Source organism: Pelophylax lessonae (assembly GCF_965119305.1).
Source record: "Pelophylax lessonae genome assembly, chromosome: 1".
Taxonomy (NCBI): domain Eukaryota; kingdom Metazoa; phylum Chordata; class Amphibia; order Anura; family Ranidae; genus Pelophylax; species Pelophylax lessonae.
The window spans coordinates 675,144,807-675,164,975 of NC_138768.1; the positions used below are offsets into that span (position 1 = coordinate 675,144,807).

The 20,169-nt window shown below is 42.3% G+C and overlaps 1 protein-coding gene across 1 annotated transcript in view; it reads right to left on the reverse strand.

Moving 5' to 3' along the window:
- PLRG1 (pleiotropic regulator 1) overlaps window positions 1-20,169 on the reverse strand; it is a 94,812-nt gene that overhangs the window by 56,423 nt on the left and 18,220 nt on the right. Inside the window, exons 2-6 of the mRNA XM_082256315.1 lie at window positions 17,729-17,835; window positions 12,512-12,645; window positions 8,870-8,923; window positions 5,946-6,039; window positions 1,751-1,841 (exon numbers count right to left, since the gene is read on the reverse strand). Coding sequence (XP_082112441.1) covers window positions 1,751-1,841; window positions 5,946-6,039; window positions 8,870-8,923; window positions 12,512-12,645; window positions 17,729-17,835 — 480 coding nt within the window. The remainder of the gene's footprint in view (window positions 1-1,750; window positions 1,842-5,945; window positions 6,040-8,869; window positions 8,924-12,511; window positions 12,646-17,728; window positions 17,836-20,169) is intronic.

Sequence of the window (20,169 nt, forward strand, 5' to 3'; positions counted from 1 at the left end):
AGTAAGATAACAGTCATGATGAATGAGGAACAGGCCCTGGTGGCAGGAACAGAGCTCTAGAGAGGACTTCCAAATGCTTATTGGATTAAAGACAAATGCATTCTCTACCAGTATGGTAGTAGCCGGGTTAAGACAGAACACTGCCAGATACACTGTAGGGTAGACTGACTTTTTAATAAAATCTTTCCCAAACGGTTCTAATGTTACATAGTTACATAGTAGGCGAGGTTGAATAAAGACAATAGTCCATCCAGTTCAACTGTGTGTGGCCGTAATCATCTCACATACCCCTGAATGTTCTGATACTTGAGATGTATGTCTAAGAGTATTTTGAAAGCCACCATACTACCCGCAGAAACCACCTCTTGTGGTAGAGAATTCCACAATCTTGTAGCCCTAACAGTAAAGAACCCCCCACGTTGCCTGAGGTTAAAATGCTTCTCCTCTAATCTCATTGTATGCCCTCGAGTCCTCATGCAATCCCTTCGACTGAATAGCTGTTTTTCTATACCGAGATCACCATTGAGATATTTATAAATTGCTATCATGTCCCCTCTCAGGCGTCTCTTCTCCAGGGAGAATAAATCAAGCGATTGCAGACGCTCTTCATAGTTAAGGTCCTCCAATCCCCTAATTAGTTTAGTTGCCCTTCTCTGGACTCTCTCCAGCTCCAACACATCCCTCCTGAGGACTGGCGACCAGAACTGGACAGAATACTCCAGATGTGGTCGGACCAGAGTTTTATAATTAATAAGTATTAATAATTAATAAAGTTTTATGTTAATAAGTCTTTGCAAACTTAGGGTCTCTAAACTGCCCAAGACTGGAAACAGCATAAGGAGAAACCATAAGCTGATCCTATTTTTTCACAAGGGAAGAGGAATCGGCCCCACCAATGTAGCTAAAAAGGACTCGTGACAGGTTGGACTCTAGAAGCAGAGGGCAAGAGCATTCCAGGATGTAGACATCGGCACCATCAGGAGGTGTACTGTAATAAGCCCCGGGGGCATTTGAGTGTGGGCTGAGGGCAGCCATTACATTGGGTCTACTTAAAGGATAAGTTCACCTTTTCAGAAAAAATGCACATTTTTTTTGCAGGTAAAGCATTGCGCTAGCGATCAGCAGACCTGTCTGTGTATCCGCTTCCTTGTACCAATACATGCGGAGAGGAATAATGAACTACCACAGCGCTGTGGTAGTTCATTGAAAACTACAAGCTGACAGCCGCAAAGGCTGCCGGACCTTGTAATTTTTCATTCACTGAGTGCCATCAATGAGTGACACGGTCGGGTGGACGAAGCCCCGCACGACCCCATTTTTATTTAAACTGACAACTGGCGGTGGAGAAGAACCCCCAACTGGCACAGCATGGATCGGGGAGGTGCGGGGGCCAGTGCATTTATAACATGTTACATGTCACACCCCGAAGCCATCATGTTTGTGTCCAGCCAGTGGGGTTTGCCTTAACTTGGGTTATTTTTATCTATTTTTTTCATTCATTTCCTTCAAAGGCATGCTTGCTATGAATGAAAAGAAAAAGAAAAACAATACTGATATATTCTGCATGTACTGATTACTGTAACATAGAACAGTTACCAGTACAGTAGTCAGACTCCCAAAGGCTGGTGATGCTGCAACTTAGTTCTTCAGAGAGTCATCACTGACACCAAATGTTCATGTGTACATACCCCAACATTATTTCTCTGCCACACAGTATTTACCAAGCGAATGCCATCTAGACTAACTTTACCATTGATAGGCCCGGGGGTTGTGAGCGCTCAGGAATTCCAGCATGTCTGTAGATATCTCCAACACTAGCAGCTGTGCGTTGTGCGTCCAACCTGTTTATAGACATGAGATAAAAGATTTTCATCAAAATAAATAACAAATTGTATAAAAATGATCCAGTAATCTGTAGAAACAAAAATAAACCTCCAACTGTAAATGGGAAATGCAATTGTATTTTTAATCAAATGGGGAAAAAAGAAAATCCTATAAGCCGCACATGACTGCAATACCCTGTACATGTGTGTGTATGACAGCCTCAGCCCAGGCTCCAGCCAGACCAAGCCCACCCGGACGAGTTTCACTTCACCACCGGAGCTTAGCAACGGGAATTTATAGGAATTTATTTTTCCCCTTTTTGACTTTTGGAACTGGGACGAGCTCCGAGCCTGGCTGCACTCCCAATGGTTTGTCATAGAGGATGACCCCAGGGGGTCCTGAGCGGCACCTGTCATTTTGGTTTTGGTTCACAGTGTATTATTAACCAGTTATCAATATATGCAATGTCTGTTGAAACATGACTATAGATATAATTAAGCTGTATGGTGTAAAGTGGTTCTAAAGGCTCAATTTTTTTTTTTTGTTTTACTTAATGCATTCAATGCTTTAAGGTAAAAAGGAAAAAAAAAAAAAAAAACCTTTTGGTTGCAGCTCAATTGGCTCCCGCTACTGTCAATCACAGCCAGCGAGCCAATAAGGAGAGAGCAGGGGTAGGGTCGAGCAGAGCGAGGCTTGTTATTGGGGGCACTCAGCGAGATGGGGGGGGGTGGAGGAGCAGGGATGGAGGAGCAGGGAACGATAGCAGGGGACCCAAAAAGAAGAGGATCATTGTGGCTCTGTGCAAAATCATTGCACAAAGCAGGTAAGTATAACATGTTTTTTTTTTTCTTTTCTTTAGAATCACTTTATATACAACTATGAATATAGAAAGCATAAATAAAATATACGGGTACCTGCCACATTTTGCATATCACACCTTGGAAGCTCCACCTTTATTTATCTCGGCTTTCTGTTCCACTATGAAGTTCCACCCTCAGATGAGGAATGAAGGGGAAAGCCAGTGCATACACAGTGTACAGTACAGTGATCTGTACGTTTGCGTTTGAGAGAGAGAGAGAGCCGCTCAGGCTGCAAGGAAGTATAGTCCTGTGCCTGCTGCTGTGAGTGCTGGCCAGGGAAGGAGCCTGTCCATGCTACAGACAATAGATGAAAGGCTAGATGCCCCAGGAGCCACACATCAGGACAAGACTGTGGGCAAGTGGAAGTCTCAGCCTGGACCCCCACTGGGCACCACCAATGCGTTTCACTCCACCCACCAGAGCTTACTCATGGGGATGTGGCTCAGCAGGGGGCCAGGCTGAGACAAACTTGTCCACACACAGCGGGTCTTGTCTTCATGCGTGGCTCCCGGGACATCTAGCCTCTCAACAGATACATATGGTAAATGAGCAGCAAGGAGGGACATAAAACCATTAGGATACAACAGAGCACATCATTTTGATTCAGGAATTTTATCACTGTCAGCATTTCAACAAAAGGGAGGAATTTTGACTTATCTGTAAATTCCACATCTTGGAGTACAGTACAGGACCCAGGCAAAGTATTTAAAGACCCTGTGGGGGTCGTGGAGGTGGAGGGTCTAGATATGGCCACCAAGCTGTTTCTCCGCATTCTTTTTTTCTGCGTTAGGAAATTGATCGCCAGGAGTTGGATCTATACTGCGGAGTTGACTCTTGGGATGTGGATACGGGTGGTGAATGCCGACATTGTACTGTACAGGATGACTTATGAGGCTAGGGGGTCACCTAAGAAGTTTAGGAAGGTGTGGTACCGATGGGTGGACTCGGAGGCTACTTTAGTGGAACCGCAGGTTAATGGTTAGGATGGGTCTGGAGCGATATGGGGGGCGGATTGAGGCTTAGATCATTCCCCTGATGTGTGACTGTTGAGTGATTGGTGTGCTCTGCCATGGACCTGGTGGATTGGTATGGGGGGTTTCTCTGGGTTGTCACCTGTGGGGGGTTTGTTCAGATGGCCAGCTCGCCTGCTCCTCCTAAGGGAGTGTGGGTGGGGAGGCCTGGTTCTTGGTTCTGGGCTGGGGGGTGGGGGGTTCCGGGATGTTGTTTTTCTTTAAAAATGCAAAACTTGGGGTCCTACTGGGCGCATGGTTAGTGCGAGCTGATCGGCGGCTGTCTGAGGGGTTTTTGCCTTTTTTACTGTATACCATATGTGTTATGGAACATTTTTTGTTTCTGGATGTTTACCCCTTGGAGGCTGTTGTGCTATGCTGGTTATGTAATGTTTCTGTTGCACTGTGTGCCTAAGTTGGACTTCAATAAAAATCTTTTTCAAAAAAAAAAAAAGACCCTGAGTTATAGGCCCAAATCTTCAGGTAATAGGACACTGGTAAAGCTTTCAAGGACAAGCCCCCTACGCACCTTCCCTATAACCCTACCCTACTTCATGAGTCCTCAGTTTTATAGCAAGCAATGCAGAGTAATCAAGGAATAGAAGGGAGACTTCCTGTGTACAGACGCGTCAAAATTCCTCTTAATCATATTATTACAGGACACAGGCACCACGGCCCGATATTCGGGAGAGCAGAGTCAGTCTGAAGTGTACAGAAAACGATCCTCACTGCTGTACAGCGCTCTCGGGCTCTGAGAAAATGGCCGCCCAATGCATTTTAATGGCTCCCAAGCCTTGTACAGCTAATCTAAAAAAAAATGGCGGCATCCTCGGCACACCATGTGGTCTACAGGATCCCCTGATCAATCAGGCATAGGAGGGCCCTGGCATGGCCCCCTACCAGGATTACCCCCCCCCTTCCACCCAGCGGATTGCACGTTCAGTGGCGCGCGCCCCCTCTCGAGGGCCCTAATCGGCCGCTACAGCCCCTGCAACGGACTAAGGTAGGAACCCCTTATGTAATAGTGGGGAGAAGGGCCTGCAGGGGAAGCCTTGGATGGTCGATGGGGGATGGTCCCTAGGGACTCCACATACAAGAGGGGGGGGGGTAACCCGAGGGTCTGACCGTCCCAGGGAGAGGCCTGTGTCCACACCGAGACCGCAAGAGATATGAGGGGACCCTAATCACCATACCAACGATATTCGGGTGGGCGCCACTCCGGACAGACCACCTTTCCACCTGGGGTGGGGGTAATGACGGCCAGGGGATACACTTCAACTCAAGCCAAACCAGGACCTGTGCGTCCCAGCGAGGTGTTTCACTCGCAGGCCAGCCCCCGCCCAGTGGGGCTATGTCATGGCTAGGCCTAGCGCAGAGCTGCGACCTGCACGCGCTCACTGGCCAGACTGGGAGACCATAAGGATCTAGAATATTCAGTCTGATGCCCAGTCCGGCTGTTGATTGTAGTTCTCTCAGGAACATAACTAGCTAAAAAAAAAAAAATTAGACAAAAGGTTCCCATAAAAAAACATGCTAGGACTGAAATCCCACCAGGGAACTAGGTCCTTACTCCTGACTAGGCATAGTAAAGATTTTTCCTGCCTAGTGTCCTACTCCTGTAGGGGGCAGCATAACACAATGGTTAAGTAGAATATGGAGCTGTGGCTGTCAAACGATAGAGAAACTGAGGGTTTACAGAACAGGGTAGGGGTGGTGCCAAGGGGCCAGGTTCTTGAAATCTTTGCCAGTGTGTAATATTGTAAAGTTAGGAGCCAATAATCCAGGGTCTATTAAGACTTTGCCTGTGTCCTGTACTAAAAGATTACGATATTTAAGTATGAGATTACAGTTTCTGTTTAGCTTTAATAAAAGTTACAGTTAACATAACAGGATAAAAAAAAAAACTGTCCACCAGCCTCTACAAAAATGTAATCAATGTTCACACCCAAGATCCTTGCTTTTTTCCTTAGCAAAATCAGTAAGCCATTTGTGCTAAATTGTTGCCCCAGAAAATGCTAGGGTGGGGATAGAGAACTGCCATGGGGAATTATGATAGTCTTCTGACATCTGCATCAAAGTGCAAATGGGGAATATTATTAATTGCCAAGTCTGTTACTTAGTCCAACAGCACATGTGCTGAGCTGTAGCTACACAAGTGTACTTGGATGGCTTACCATTAGGACCAGCCAAGCAATAAAAATAATTAGATAAAATAGAAGAAATTCCTCGAGATTGCCTAATAAACATGTACCTTGATTGTGAAGGTGGAAGTGCCAGAGCCAGAGACTGTGCGGCTGATTCACTAGGCATTCTCTGGATCTGAGTATCGGCTGTCAAAGCAAGACCTAGGAAAAGTGGGGATAACAAAATTACATGTAAAAAAGCAGTCTTAAGATGGCTGTGCACACCATATGTAGAACACATTTTGGCTCTTACTGGTCTGTGTATCAGCGACTTTGGAAGTGTGGAATATGTACAATACATGGCAGTGCTTTATGTTTAGAATCATAGCTCCTGATCATGGGAAGAAGCATACCCATATAAAAAGCAACTGTTTCTAGAATTACATTGTACATCTCCTCTTTTTACTAAATTAGTTCAGTGAACACTTTCCACTGATATGCCATGCCAAAAGCAGGTGTAAACAGAGGCAGGCAGATCAAGCACAGCAGCAAGTATTAGAAATCAATCACAGACATACTGTAACATCTGAGTATTATACTTCTAGTGAACAAACTTAAGGAAAAGCAGTAGCTACTATTGCAGGTCCCCATAAAATGCTAATTGCCAAGCTACTTCTGGCTTGAACGATGCAGATCAATCATGTGGAAAGTAAAGTTATAATGAGGTTAACTTGTTATCTTAAAGCCGAGTTCCACTCGTTTTTGTTTTTGATTAAAAGTCAGCAGCTAAAAAAGTGTAGCTGCTGACTTTTAATAAACACACACACTCAGCTAGAGGGCTGCATTGGGTTTAGGCTTCCGCGGGACCCAATGCAAATCTTGCGGGAGCGGGCGGTTTTACCTCTGCTGTGGGCGGGAGTGGGCTGTCAAAAAATTTTGCGGAGACCCACGGGCAACTGTGCAATTTGGTGTAACGTATTTTCCGGTGTATAAGATTACTTTTATTATAATAAAAAAAATATACCCCAAAAATCGGGGGTCGTCTCATACGCCAGGTACTGTAGCATCAGCTAGTTACAGAACATCCCTATTAAAAATGTTAGCCCGCTGGATGTGTATACTATACCTTTGGCAACTTACAGAAAATCCCTGTGAGGTAATACTCTATGTACCGTGCTGAGCCAATCACAGCAAGCGGTGTATTCTATTAATGCATACAAAGCTTGCTCGGATTGGCCGAGTCAGAGAAGTGGGCTTATACAACCTTTGCCAATCCGAGCAGGCTTTGCATGCAATAACAGAATACACAGCTTGCCGTGATTGGCTCAACGTGGTACATAAGAGTATTACAGCACAGGGTTGTTATGTAAGTAGCCAAAGCTTACTGTATACACATCCAGCGGGCTAAACTATTAATAGAGAAGTTATGTATGTAGCGGAATCTACAGTACATATTAGGGTACATCCAGCGGGCTAAAATATTTAATAGGGACGTGATGGCTCCACTGATGTTATGAAATGGTGTTGCCTCGGCGAGTATAGGGCAAAACCGCTGGAGTGGACACAAACATTGCGGGTGTGGGCGGGAGTGGAACACAAACATTGGGGGTGCTGGCGGTCCTGGTCATACATTCAGCGGGTGTGGGCGGGTTTAATAAAACAGTCCCGCGCAGGGCTCTACACTCAGCTATCCCAAGATCCAGTGAAGCAGCCACCCAAAGCCTCGCTCCTCTCTGCGGCGGCGGCATCCCTAGTGTAGGCACCCGGCTGTGACAGCTTGCGGCTTCCTAGCTGGGTGCGCACTGCGCATGCGCGAGTTGCTCTGCGCGTCGTAAATAGCCAGACAATATTCTAGGACCTCTGGCGTGTCCCAGAAGATTGCAGGGAGGGAGGGGGAGAGGAAAACGTCTGCTCGGGCCGCCTGGCGGAAGTTGGAGCGGGTACCTGTCAGATCTAGGTACCTGCCCCCCCCCCCCCCCAAAAATGACATTCCAAATGTGGCATGTCAGAGGGTCATGAGTATTTAAAGCGGAAGTCCCACTTTTAGGTGGAACTCTGCTTTAACATCTATTCAAAGACATAGATCAAATTATTAGGCTTGGTTTACATATATGCGAAACGAATGTTTTTAACCGCATCCAATTTGCATAACATGTGAATCGGAACGGCTTTCAATAGAGCCGGTTCACACTAGCGGTCAACCGATATAGTTTTTTCAGGGCCGATACAGATTTTCTGTCCACCCTTCAGGCCGATACTAGGTGTCGATATTCTTCACATTTAAAGTCCTTTAAATTTTTTTTTTTTTTTTTGATCACTATTATTGCTGTCACAAAGAATGTAAACATCCCTTGTGACAGTAACAGGTACTATTTATTGAGGGATCTGGGGTCTAAGAGTGATTTTATGACACCGTTTTACGGTTTTAACATCAGAGACCCGATCAGGGCCGAATGTGGCTTTGTTCGGGTCCTCGGCCAGGCGGCGGGATGGGGGGTGGACGTCCCCTTCAGCTCCTTGTAATGACAATCGAGGGGCTGCTCGGCCACATCAGTTGTCATTACAAGAAAGCTGACCATAGGCTCTCAACAAAGGTACCGGGTTGATGCCTCTAACTGCAGGCATCACTCTGGCACAACCATTCAAAGCAATATCGGTCATATCGGGAAGTTTGTAGCCTATACCAATACTTAAAAAAAAAAGTGAATATCAGCCCCCGATAATCGGTAAATCCCTAGTTCACACACGTCTAGGGCGCCCGCGGCCCATTTCTAAAAAGGAGCCTGTGCGCTTTTGGGCAGTTTACATGCGATTTCAAGTAATAATTTGCACCTAAATGGCACCTGAACCGGTGAACAAAATCATTCCGGACTGCAAACCGCAGCCGGACATGTGTGAATCTAGCCTTATGGATCACCATGCCAACTAATCAGAAGGAGAGGTTAGCAATGGCAGTCAATTTATGCCCTTATAAAACAGGTATCCTTTAAAGAGAGCTAGAGAAATTACCGTATATATTTCGGAATACATTTTAAAAAAATAACTTAATTACCTGGGCCTGATGGATACGGGTGTGTTCCGGTTATCATGTATTCAGAATCAAGACCTAAAGAAATATAAAATAAGAATGAATCAGAGCACAAAATATGCATTTTTAATTTCCTTCTAATACATAATTTAATCACTTGTTTGTCCAGGCTAATTTTGAAATTTTTCATGTACATGTTAAAAATCAGCATTTTTTTTTGCTAGAAAATTACTTAGAAGCCACACAAACACAGCCTGGCTCAGGAAACGCTTGCACAGGTTCCCCCTTAGTACATGGTTAGCTGAGGGGGCACTTGGAGAGGAGGAGCGGACAGCACCGGTAAGGGACTGAAAAGAGGAGATAAGCCATTGCTCTGTGCAATATCCTTGCACAGGGCAGGTAAGTATAAGGACTTATGCACACTGGACATTATATTAAAGCCAGTAGCGTTAGCTGCAGGTGTAGGATGAGTTTTCTAGTTTTTGCAGTAGCGCTTTTCAACTTTTTTTTTTTTTTAGCAAAAACTATACTACCATAAAAGCTTATGCCTAAAAAACGTTGATGAATGCTGAACAGCAGTGTTTTTCAGCTTTCATCAGAGCTAGAGTGTTTTTGCAGCTGAAAACTCCTCTTAAAACCCACTAGTTATAGGGTTTGTTTCTAGCCAGAAAACGCCCCTGCCAAAAACTGCTGATAACAGCCTATATATGCATGGACACGCAGGATAACATGCTGGGGAGTTTACTGGCTGCAGAAAAAAATGGCTGACACCAAAAACAGCAGTTGTAAAAATGTCCAGTATGTATAAGGCCTAAGGCCTCATTGCACACTGGATGTTTTATATAGCTGCTGCTTTTGGCTTCAGATGTTTTTTTCTGCCAGCCAATAAACTCCCCAGCATGTTACCCTATAAGTCCATGCATATATAGGCTGTTATCAGCAGTTTTTGGCAGGGGCGTTTTCTGGCTGGAAAAAACCCAGAACTAGTGGGTTTCAAGAGGAGTTTTCAGCTGCAAAAACGCTCTAGCTCTGATAAAAGTTTAAAAAATGCTGATAAAGGTGGCTAGTCGGTGTTTATCAGCGTTTTTGAGCCATAAGCTTTTGTGGGAGTATAGTTTTGTTAAAAAAAAAAAAAAACTAAAAAACGCTACAGCTGAAAAACGCTACTGCAAAAAAGATGAAAAAACTCCTTCTACAGCTTCAGCTTTTTACTGGGGCTCTAAAAGGTCCAGTGTGCATGAGGCCTTACATCTTTTTATTTTAATGAGGAAATAATTAACACTCTAACAAGTGTTATGCTCTAGCCAATAGCCAGCAAAGCAATATAGAAGAAACAACTTCTAAAGTGCTTTATATTAAAAATGTGTCACAATCACAAAATTGGGTGTATTCACGCAAGCCGAATTACTATGCCCTGCTGGCAGCGTTTAACAGATAGCAATGCCACAGATTTTGAAAACTTTGGAAGATTTGAAGATTTTGGGCACACCTGTACATCTCAGTAAAGTGATATGATCCTTTTTAGAATGGGTGGCAGAGAACAGGCTGATCTCACGGCCATGCTAGTTCTATTCACAGGAAGCTCTTGCACACACAGCCCACATATCTTTCCTTGCTTACAAGAAAGAACTTTCTCTGGATAGATTAATTTCTATAAACTGGGATAATTTATTATTTCAGAACATCTGATCAATATTTTGAGTATTAGCTCAGTGTCTACAGGCTAACTTTAAATAATGCTATAAATTCACATATCTGAACTGCTCTTCTGGCCATCAAAAATGCAGGTTGCCTACCTGTTATATTAAACTTATGACTACTATATTTTCTAATTGATCTGGAATACGTGTGCAGATCAGGAAAGTCAGAGTAAAGTTGCTATCTGCTGGTTTAATGACAAAGTAGAATATCAGGTTAAGCCCAATTAGTCTTAAAAATACTGACTCCTCCTCCTAACACCTATGTTGACTAACATGCGGGAGAAATATGTATATACTTGCTTATTTTCAGCCTGCTCCGGTCCAGTCACGTGATCCCGTGTCAGCCAGTGGCGACTGCAGGGAAGAAGAGAGCACTCAACGGCTGGTAAAGCCTGCAGCACTGACGCTACCCAGAGACTCTTATGGCCCATCTGTTCCTCTCCCCTGCAGCCGCTGCCAGCTGACATAGGGAAGCCAGATCACGTGAGCGGGCTGAAAATACTATAGATAAAGTACTGTATATACATCTTTCTTACACATGTTAGTCTGCATAGGTGTTAGGGGGTGGAGGGGAGCATTTTAAGACTAGATAGTTTTAGCCTGGGATAATACCTTAAAACACTGAAACAAGGTGGTCAGTGAATAAGCCAGCTAACTAGTATTTGCAGAAAGAGAAATCCACAATGGCAGTCTTCATGCTTCTCTCAGGAAACGTCTTTGGATCCAGACAGCTATAATAGACACTACATAGCAGTTACAAACAAAAAGCTGGCCATATACGGGTCCTGGCCACAGGGCTGAGTGAAAAAAATAAATATGACCCAATTCCCATAGCCACACATTTGATGTGGGAATCCTCCCCGCTGTGTCATTGTATTCTGATAGTAGGACTCCCCTGACGTCCAAATACACCAATCAGCACTGTTGCGCTGATAGAGCGAGAATTTACCAACAAGCTGGTTCATGAAAAGATCAATACTTGGATCGAAATTTGCCTCGTTCCTACTGACCCAGGTGAATTTCAATCCACGTATGTCAAGTTTACAGTGGTTATTACCCCTTGGCACCAGCCAAATGTAAATACACGGCCTCTTGGCGCCGAGCAGCTGCAAATTTTCATGAATTGGGGCAAAAAAAAAAAAAAACCTGTGGCAAGAGCCCGCACCCTACGTGCTCCTGACACAGTTACCAGCGACTAACGGAAAGTTCCCGATCGCTGCTTGCTAACTGGAGCTTTCCGATCATGTGCCTGCCGTGACAGCCAATCACTGCCGTCAAATGATCATAAACCCCGCCCCCAGTATCCTAAACCTCTTAAAGGGCCGGGAGGCGCCGGCTCGCAGAGATTAAGGTACATCATTTTTAACCTTAATGCATTCTCTGCCGATCCAGTGCTTTGGCCATCTGCATCAGTATTGCTCTCTCTCCTTTGTCTCACAGGACAGATTAAGAGCAGCAGGAGCCATTTGCTCCTACTGCTGTCAATCAAATCCAGTGAGGAGGGAAGAGGACCAAGCCGTGCTGTGTGTGTCTATGGATGCACACAGTCAGGCGCTGGAGAGAGCCAACACCTGTGCCCCCCATAGCAAGTGGCTTGCTATGGGGGCACACTTAGGAGGGTAGGAGGGGAGGAGTGGACAGTGCCAGCCCCGGACCCCAGAAGAGGAGGTAAGGGGCCACTCTGTGCAATATCATTGCACAGATCAGATAAGTACAACATCTTTTTTTTATTCTAGGAAAAAAAAAAAAACACCTTTAAAACCACAATATGCCAAAGCTCAACTTTTGTCATCTCCATGTGGAGAAGGGGGCACTCAAGATGATGGGTTTCATGTAATAAAAAGTTTACAGAAAAAAATCCCATAGCTGTTCTTTTCTTACAACAAGTACAATTGTTTAAATAGGTTTATTTACAAATTAAACCACAAAGAACAAGAAATCAAGATAGTTAAAGTGTCCAACGAACCTTGATTACTAGTATAGTGCTCATATGAATCACCAATGGCAAGCTGGGTCTTTTCACGGGTTTCTTTTAGTGTGGGCATGTGTAGCACAGGGCCATATTCAGTCCGTAATTTCACAGACATCTTTATCTTGTGACTAGTAGGAAGGAAACAAAAAATCAAAATCAGTAGAAAACATAACATTTATTAAACTGCATATCCAGCCAAAACTTTATTTTACGTTTTTGATGGGGAGAGAAAGGATTAAAACCCATTTGGTTTTACTGCTATCTCCTGTTCTGTTTGAGGGATTGCCCTAATTTACTATTGTGTCGACAGCCCTTCTCCAGACAAGAAGCGAGGAAAAATCTGGAACAGGGACACAGACACCAACATAAAGCTGACAAGCGTTCTAGTTTTCTCCAATTCCTCCCAAAAAAATGCATTTTATTTTGGACTATGTTGTTGATAGCACATCTACCTCACTTCTTATCCGATGAAACTATAGTCACCATGATAGTAAGGTGGTTGGTCATGCATTTCACTGGAATGCATTTTCAGTAATGTAGTTACATATATTTTTTTATTGTTTATACAATGTAAACGAATTACTAGTGTTAGCACATTCAATTACATCAATAAAGCTAACCACATAATTAAAAATAGATAATTAAACCCCTAACAGATCCCTTTTGTGTTTTTGAAAGCGTTCACCTCAAATTATACATTGCCACACAAAAGCTATTAATACATAAAGAGGCGCTAAGGCGTGCTAATGTGTGCTAAATAAGATCAATGCAACAACATATCAACTTTGAATAATAAATAAAATCAGTATGAACAAAAAGTGCAAAAAGATTGTGCAAAAAAGTCCAATAAGGTGATAAATCCAATCTTCAATGAGAAATACAGTGCAAACTGTATGTCGGTGGTGTATGAGGAATACCACACACCTCTTACCAGATCAACAGGTATAAAAGTTATAATGGTCAAATAAGCTCAGGCAGACAAGTGGTTATGGATGATCATCACAGGTGAAAGTGTTGACCCCAGACATCGGATCCCATGTGAACTCTCATATCGAAGTCCATCAAAATCAATATGATGTTTATTTTAAAAATAAATGGCTGCAATTACCTTTAAGAGGTCAATAAGAGACATATACAATGTCCCCCATATACATCATTGGTGACGAAATGCATCGGAAGTGGCTTCGAGGTGACGTCATCACGCATGCAGAGCTGTGAACGAGAGAGCGGTGTTTGTAAGCTGACAACTTGCTGGAAGGATACATTCTATATGTCTTTTATTGACCTTCTAAATGTAACTGTAGCCATCTATTTTGAAAATAAACATCATATTGAATTTGATTGACTTCACTATGGGAGCCTTTTTATTTATCGATTTTCGGGTTCATATGGGATCTAATGTCAGGGGTCAACACTTTCACCAGTGATGATCATCCATATCCACTTGTCTGCTTGAGCTTATTTACCATTATAACTTATGGTCCTGTTGATCTGGTAAGAGGCGTGTGCTGAAGGGCGTCGGTGGTGGTGATCCTCATTTTGGTCTTCTGTTTGCACTGTATTTCTCATTGAAGATTGGATTAATCACCTTATTGGACTTTTTTGCACAATTTGTTCATACTGATTTTATTATTATTTGTTATTCAAAGTTTATATGTTGTTGCATTGATCCTATTTAGCTCACATTAGCGCACCTCAGCGCCGCTTTTTTATGTATTGTTATTGGACTGGTATCACAGTTTTTTTAGTGGCTGCTTTTTAATTTTTTCTGAGCGTGGATATTTTTTTTTTTTTTTTTTTTACTACACAAAAGCTATTGCCTACATGTTTCTTTTCTATTACTACCCATAGGCAATATAGTACAACAAACTACTCCAAAATTTTATGATGGTATCCTGAATTGTACAGTAAATTTTCCATCCATGCCAAAAGAATGAGAACGGTGCTCCAGCAGAGACAGACATACACAATGCCATTTTCTATGTAATAACTGATCCATCTACTTATTTCTTAGTAGTATAAAGTAGAGCAAGAAGAAGAGAACAAGCAGTTTGAAACAGACAAAGTTCTTCAAGGCCTTAAGATACAGAGAATATCATGCATGCAATTAGTAGTAGTTAGTTTTTATTAAATGGTCTTATTTTGTAACGCTGAAGCTGTTTCACCACTCATTTAATTGGTTTCCACAATAAAACGAGTGAAGGAAACATACCCCAGCTTTTAAAGCTAATTTTGTGATTTACATACATTATTCACATTCGCCTAACCAGACCGCTGACACACAGGAGTTGATTTACTAAAACTGGACAGTGCTAAATCTGGTGCAGCTCTGCATGGTAGCCAATCAGCTTCTAACTTCAGCTTGTTCAATTAAAGGATAAGTTCACCTTAAAAAAAAAAAAAAAAAAATGTACATCTTTTTGCAGGTAAAAAAAATAATGTGCATTCATTATTTTTATTACATGGAGCCTGTAAATCACTGCAAATCTTAAAAACAATGCTGAACCAGATAACAGTAGTGAGATATGATGTAAAATACATAAGACATTCATTTAAAGTGTCTCAATGGAATAAAAAAAATTTGCAGATTGGAATATTTAAAACAATGCTGCACCAGATATAGATGATAACATTCATAAATGAAGAGCATTCATAAAGTGTCTCAGTGACAAAATAGAGTCATATGCAAACTATATAAATGTAAACGTCCATAAGCAGAAAATCCAATCAAATCAATCAATAAAATCCATTATCCGTGTATGGGATAATAGTAAGTGCTCTGTGCTCATCCACCACCTGTGCTTTCCAGCCCCTCACCTCACATTCTGACCCGTTTCACCAGCAGGTCAGAATCAGCTGTTCCCTTCTGGTAGAAGGGCAATCTGATGGAGCCGACTGATGGTATGCTCATAGGAAATTCCCGCAGTATCGGTGTGAATCCATGATATGTTAAAAGATGAAAGAGAAAATCTAGTGCTCTCTAAATAAAGAAACTTGCGTTTATTATACAATTAGGTTGAAAACCACTCACAAAAAAAGGCACTAAAAGCAGTGCGGACTATCAAGGCGTGCTGTGTCTCTCGTGGTAGCCGCGATGTGACGCCTGTCAGTCAGCATCACATCGCGGCTACCATGAGAGACATACAGCCTGCATTGCTAGTCCGCACTGCTTTTAGTGCCTCCTTTGTGAGTGGTTTTCAACCTAATTGTATATTGTATTTTACATAATATCTCACTACTGTTTATATCTAGCGCAGCACTGTTTTTAAGATTTTAAATTTTTTGGTGTGATGATGAAACACGATTAGTGATAGCAGCCAGTTAGTATATATATTTATTCACGGTATTCACATCAAGGAGATTGCGCCGATTTTATTTTTTATTTTGTAAATCATTGCACCCGCAATCAGCAGATCGAGGGTGCTATGTAGGACTCCTTCAGATTTGTCTGTGTATCTGCCTGCTCGTACCTCATATGGGCAGGCAGACACACTGACCAAAAGAGAGCTACCAAAGCATTCAACAGCACCATGGCAGTTCATTAAAAACTACAAGCTGACAGTTGCACAGGCTGTCTCGGTACTTGTAGTTCCCATTCAGAGCACTGTGAATAAATGACGTGTCTGGGCAGGCAGAGCCCCACACAGCCACATTATTTTCAAATGGTGACAGCAGGCACCAGGGAAAATGCCCGTTAGCTGTCAATGGGGAAGGGGGGAGAGGCTGCAGCTGCTGGAACATGTTACATGTTCCACCCTAAATACAAGTGGAAAATGTAACATGTTCCAAAAGGTGAACTTATCGTTTAGGTTTGGCAAAAAAAAAAAAAAACAGGAACTTAATTGGTTTCTACACACCGCTGCACCAGATTTTGTACTCTCCAGTTTTAGTTAATCAACCCCAAAATCTCCAATCAAGCAATTCATTCTTCTTGTACAACAATTGAGCTGTATGTGTCCATTTCTCCATCTCTAACTTCCTCAATGGACAGAAAATCAGCAAGCTTACCTTTGTCTACTTAGCAGGGAGCTGACCTAGAAACTGTAAAAACAGATCTAGGAAATGGTAATGCTAAACTAGGAAGTACCAGAGAGATCTTAACAACTTGCAATGGTGTGCGAGTGTCAAGAATAATGAAAGATTCTTTGGCAGGTAAAGCCCTAAAACAAATGAATTTCAATTATGTATGTAGCAGTTTGTCTAGTGTTTCATTTTCAGTCTGCCTCTAGTTGTGTAGCTTTAATAGTAGTGAATTTCAGGTGTAATGTGACACTATACATAAAAATAGCTGTTAGAAGTGAGAATTGCAGATTGTTAGCCCAAAGCCTCGTACACACGATCAGATCATTGGATGAATTTTCACCCGTTTTTTTGTTACAAGCTCATATGGAAAGTGAAGAGGTTACTTTCATATGAAAATCATACAACAGAATTCAACTTCAGAGAAGTGATGTCACGTGTTGAATTGTTTTGTAAGTATTCTATCGTTTCCGAGCATGGGTAGTCTTGCCTTTATCATTTTTTTTCGGATGAAAACTGTACTAATTAAACGAAAATTGGACATTGTGTTCACATATGATAAAAATTTTATAGCCTGCAAATCCAGGTTTTGTCATCCGAAAATTCGTAATCGGCTGACGAAAGCACTATACTAACTCCAAAAATCGGCAGATCGTTCGTCGGACGAAATTTACTTTCGATTTTCTTATTGTGTGTACGGGTCTTTAGTTAAAGCTTATTTGAAACCATTATAATTACAAATGTATTGTCAATTGCCTAATTTGATGACAGCTAGCTGCACGTGTATTGTACCCTATCCATTATATCTACTGCCACAAAGCAAGCATCCAGTGGACTGAAGTCTGATTTAATTCACTGAGTCTAACCAAAATGATCAGCATCCACTTCCTGCTCGGAAACCTCCACAGCAGGCATAAATAATATCCTGCTTACTGCACATTACTGGTTGCACATAAAAAGGAGAGAACTATAAACCATGCCAGCAAAGTGTAGGTAACTGAATTCGCCAAATGTTGTTTAAAGGAGTCTTCAAACTATCAGACGTTAATTACCACTGCCGTCATTACCTCGGCTTCCATTACTATTACAGCTGCAATGCATTGTCTGCTCAGGCTGACCAGATATTAACTTACTAAAAACAATAAAAGGAGATAATTTATGAAAAAAACTAAACGCAGCTACAAAACTTACCCTTCTTCATCTATAGGGATAGCTTTAGCATTGTCAGCCACAAACATGTCATGAGTCCTCTTCAGAGATCGGAAAACTAGAGTGTGGACCGAGTGTTTCTGCACATCCTGAGAACAAAATTAGCACATTCAAGTGTCGTGAAACACAAATCATCAAAAACTGTCAATACATGCTATATTACAATTACATCGTATTCACACTCACTCATTCACTAAAGCATTTTTTTGTAGCCTTCAAAAATCTTGGTTGAGCCTACTGTTTACCATCCCTCCCTCCTTGTCTGTGTCCCCACTGCAGCCTGAGAATGTGTAAACAATCTGTTGACATCAACTGTGCATGCTCCAATTTCTGTTCCCTTTTAAGCTGTTCATTTCCTATTTTTTCTTATCTGTGCAGCCCATTTGACTATAGAGTCACACATGTGGGCACATACACAGTGATAAATGACACTACGGTAGCATCCTTCCTCCTCCATGTCTTCATATTTCTAAACCCTATGGGAGCGAGATATAAGATTGAGGCTTCCACTTCCCTGTTAGTCCCAGCACATACACACTATAGACACAGGATGGAGGGGCGGGAAATCCTGTGATTGGCAGAACCTCCTCCAGATATCCTTACAGTGTGAACAAAGTGAAAGTTATTCTCAGCCAATGTAAACTTAGCCTTCACTATGCTATTGCAAAAAATATTTAACATTTGCTTTGAAATATACAGTATCACCAGAATAACCAGGTGAAAACAGAAGGAAAAAAAGCCTAGAAAATAAAACTAATGCAGCTACCACATCTAATGATTGGTAAGCTGCAATATATTACATTTTTGGTTTTGTGTTTAATACTGCTTCAATCATCCTCTGGCCCTCTTCTGGATCATGTAGGACTACTGACCAATAGGGATGAGCTCTACCCCTTAGTAGAACCCAAGGAGGGACCTAAGCAAGCACAGGGTGGACAAGTAAAGGCAAGCAGATTATTTGACAGACTAAACCAAAAACAGTCAACCTAAAGCAGCATGTTGGAATTCATGTCTATAGTGGCTGGAAGATGACCCTTCCTGAGGGCTTGGGAAAGGATTAGAATAAATTGGGCATATTAGAAAATCCTCATCACAATAAATACTGTTCACCCCCAAGATAAGCGATGTCAGCTGACTCTGCCTGCACACTGCCTTATTCCACACTCATCTCACCTTTGACAAACTGCTCAGCAGCAGGGCCACTTTGAACGTTTTTGAAGCCCTCTACAGCCGTGGTGGTGAACTCGAAAATTATAAAGTGTCGCACAGCAGTAGCACAATTTTGCATCTCGATGCCCAAAAATGTTGGTCCTGTTGCATTTTTTGCAGTATATCACAATGCACACTGAAAAGGGAGGGTACAATAACCACCAGCATTGGTGTCAGTGGCCGCAATACCCCCAACATTGGTGTCAGTGGCCGCAATACCCCCAGCATTGGTGTCAGTGGCCGCAATACCCCCAACATTGGTGTCAGTGGCCCCAATACCCCCAACATTGGTGTCAGTGGCCGCAATACCCCCAACATTGGTGTCAGTGGCCGCAATACCCCCAACATTGGTGTCAGTACTATTACCATTAACACACATTCGTGATTATTGACAGTGAAAGTTAACCACCCACCCCTCCTCTGCACTGGTGGTCAGTGGCAGTGAAATGTAACCTCACCCACCCTTTACTGGTGGTCAGTGGCAGTGAAAGTCAACCCCTTACCCCCACATACCCCCCAACTTCCATGGCAGGTTAACCATTTCAGCTCTGGAAGGTTTTAACCCCTTAATAACAGGCCATTTTTTTTCAATACTGCACTGCAATGCTTTAACTGACAATTGCGCGGTCCTGCGATGTTGTACCCAAATAAAATTGATGTCCTTTTTAACTACAAATATAGCTTTTTGGTGGTATTTGATCACCTCTGCAGTTTTTATTTTTTTGCACTATAAACAAAAAAAAAGACTGACAATTTTATTTATTATTTTTTACTTTCTGCAATAAAACATATTCAATAAAAAAAAATTAAAAAACCGAATTTCTTTATCAGTTTAGGCCAATTTGTATTCTGCTACATATTTTTGGTTAAAAAAAAAAAAAAAAATCCCAAAAAGCATTTTGGTTTTCACAAAAGTTATAGTGTTTACAAACTATGAGAAACATTTATGGACTTTTATTTATTTTTTTTTATTAGTAATGGCGTCAATCCGCAAATTTTAGCGAGACTGCAACATTGCAACGGACAAATCTGACACTAAGCGGCACTTTTTGGGGACCAGTGAAACCAATACAGCGATCAGTATTAAAAATATGCAATGGTACTGTATAAATGACACCGGCAGGGCTGCCCTGACACAGTAAATGTACGTGGGGTGGTCCTTAAGTCGTTAACCTTTCCATCCCACTGTATGGATGGTCATGGCACTAAAAGTG